Here is a 1,046-nt window from a genome sequence, read left to right on the forward strand (position 1 = left end):
AGTGTGTGCATGTGTGCAATGCACATATATACTGTGTGTACAGTGCATATGTAGTGTGCACGTGTGCAATGCATATAGTATGTGCACAAGACAGTGTGCGCATGTGTGCAATGCAGTGTGCATGCAATCCACTGTGTGCAATGCATAGAATGCGTGCATGTGTGCAATGCACATATATATATAGTGTGTGCGTGTGTTTGCAATGCATATAGTGTGTGCATGCGTGCAACGCACATATATATACAGTGTGTGCGTAATTCCTACAGAGAGTGTGTTAGCTAGCCTGTGCGGTTCCAGCCTCCTCTCCTCTCCAGCTCAGGTTGCTGCTTGAGACTTTCCCAGCCAGCGGCCGTTCCCCTGGACGCGCACGGCACCCGCAGCCACGCAGACCCGCCGCCACAGGCAGGCACCACCACTGCCCTGCGCAGTACCCTCCTGTTCCGCCACACCCGGAAGTAGCCGCTTGTCCGGCCCCTAGCGAATGCCACACTTCCTGGACCCGGACACCACATCTCCGGGAGGACTTACTCTAAGACAGTGGGTGAACCAAGCCTTTAAACCCAAACCAAGCGTGTGAAGTTGCGTGTGCGCGTGGGGCCTTGCAAGTGATGACCCTCGGGTGCGAATTCACCCTGCGCGCGATCACCACGGGCACGCTGCGGGGCTTACCCTGGAGAGACTACATTTCCCAGCAACCCCCGCTCCGTTCGGCCTACGTAATCTTCCTCGCCCAATGGAAAGCAGCAGCGGGTTTTATATTTCCCCTCGGGGCCGGCGGCCCTTTCCTTTCCCGGCCGGCGCGGCAAGATGGCGGTGCAGATCTCTAAGAAGCGCAAGGTGGGCGCCGCGGGGCGGGTTCCCGGGCTGGCGGGGCGGGGCCATATCGTCGGGGCCGGGCGCGAGGGGGGCCCGGGCAGGGTTTGGGGTCGGGAGTGTCGGGGACAGGGCGGCGGCGGGGGCGGATGAAGGCGGATGGAGACTCGGCCTGGCCTGGCCGCCAACATGGCGGCTCCCTGCATCTTGTGGGGGTGGCGAGGGGGGACAGG

The 1,046-nt window shown here is 60.9% G+C and overlaps 1 protein-coding gene across 1 annotated transcript in view; it reads left to right on the plus strand.

The window, feature by feature from the left end:
- Positions 1-744: 744 nt before the first annotated feature.
- RPS3 (ribosomal protein S3) overlaps positions 745-1,046 on the plus strand; it is a 9,482-nt gene continuing 9,180 nt past the window's right edge. Inside the window, exon 1 of the mRNA XM_019514526.1 lies at positions 745-837. Coding sequence (XP_019370071.1) covers positions 808-837 — 30 coding nt within the window. The 5' untranslated portion in view covers positions 745-807. The remainder of the gene's footprint in view (positions 838-1,046) is intronic.

The sequence above is a fragment of the Gavialis gangeticus genome, unplaced genomic scaffold (assembly GCF_001723915.1).
Source record: "Gavialis gangeticus isolate Ggan-Ray unplaced genomic scaffold, GavGan_comp1, whole genome shotgun sequence".
NCBI classification, from domain to species: Eukaryota; Metazoa; Chordata; order Crocodylia; family Gavialidae; genus Gavialis; species Gavialis gangeticus.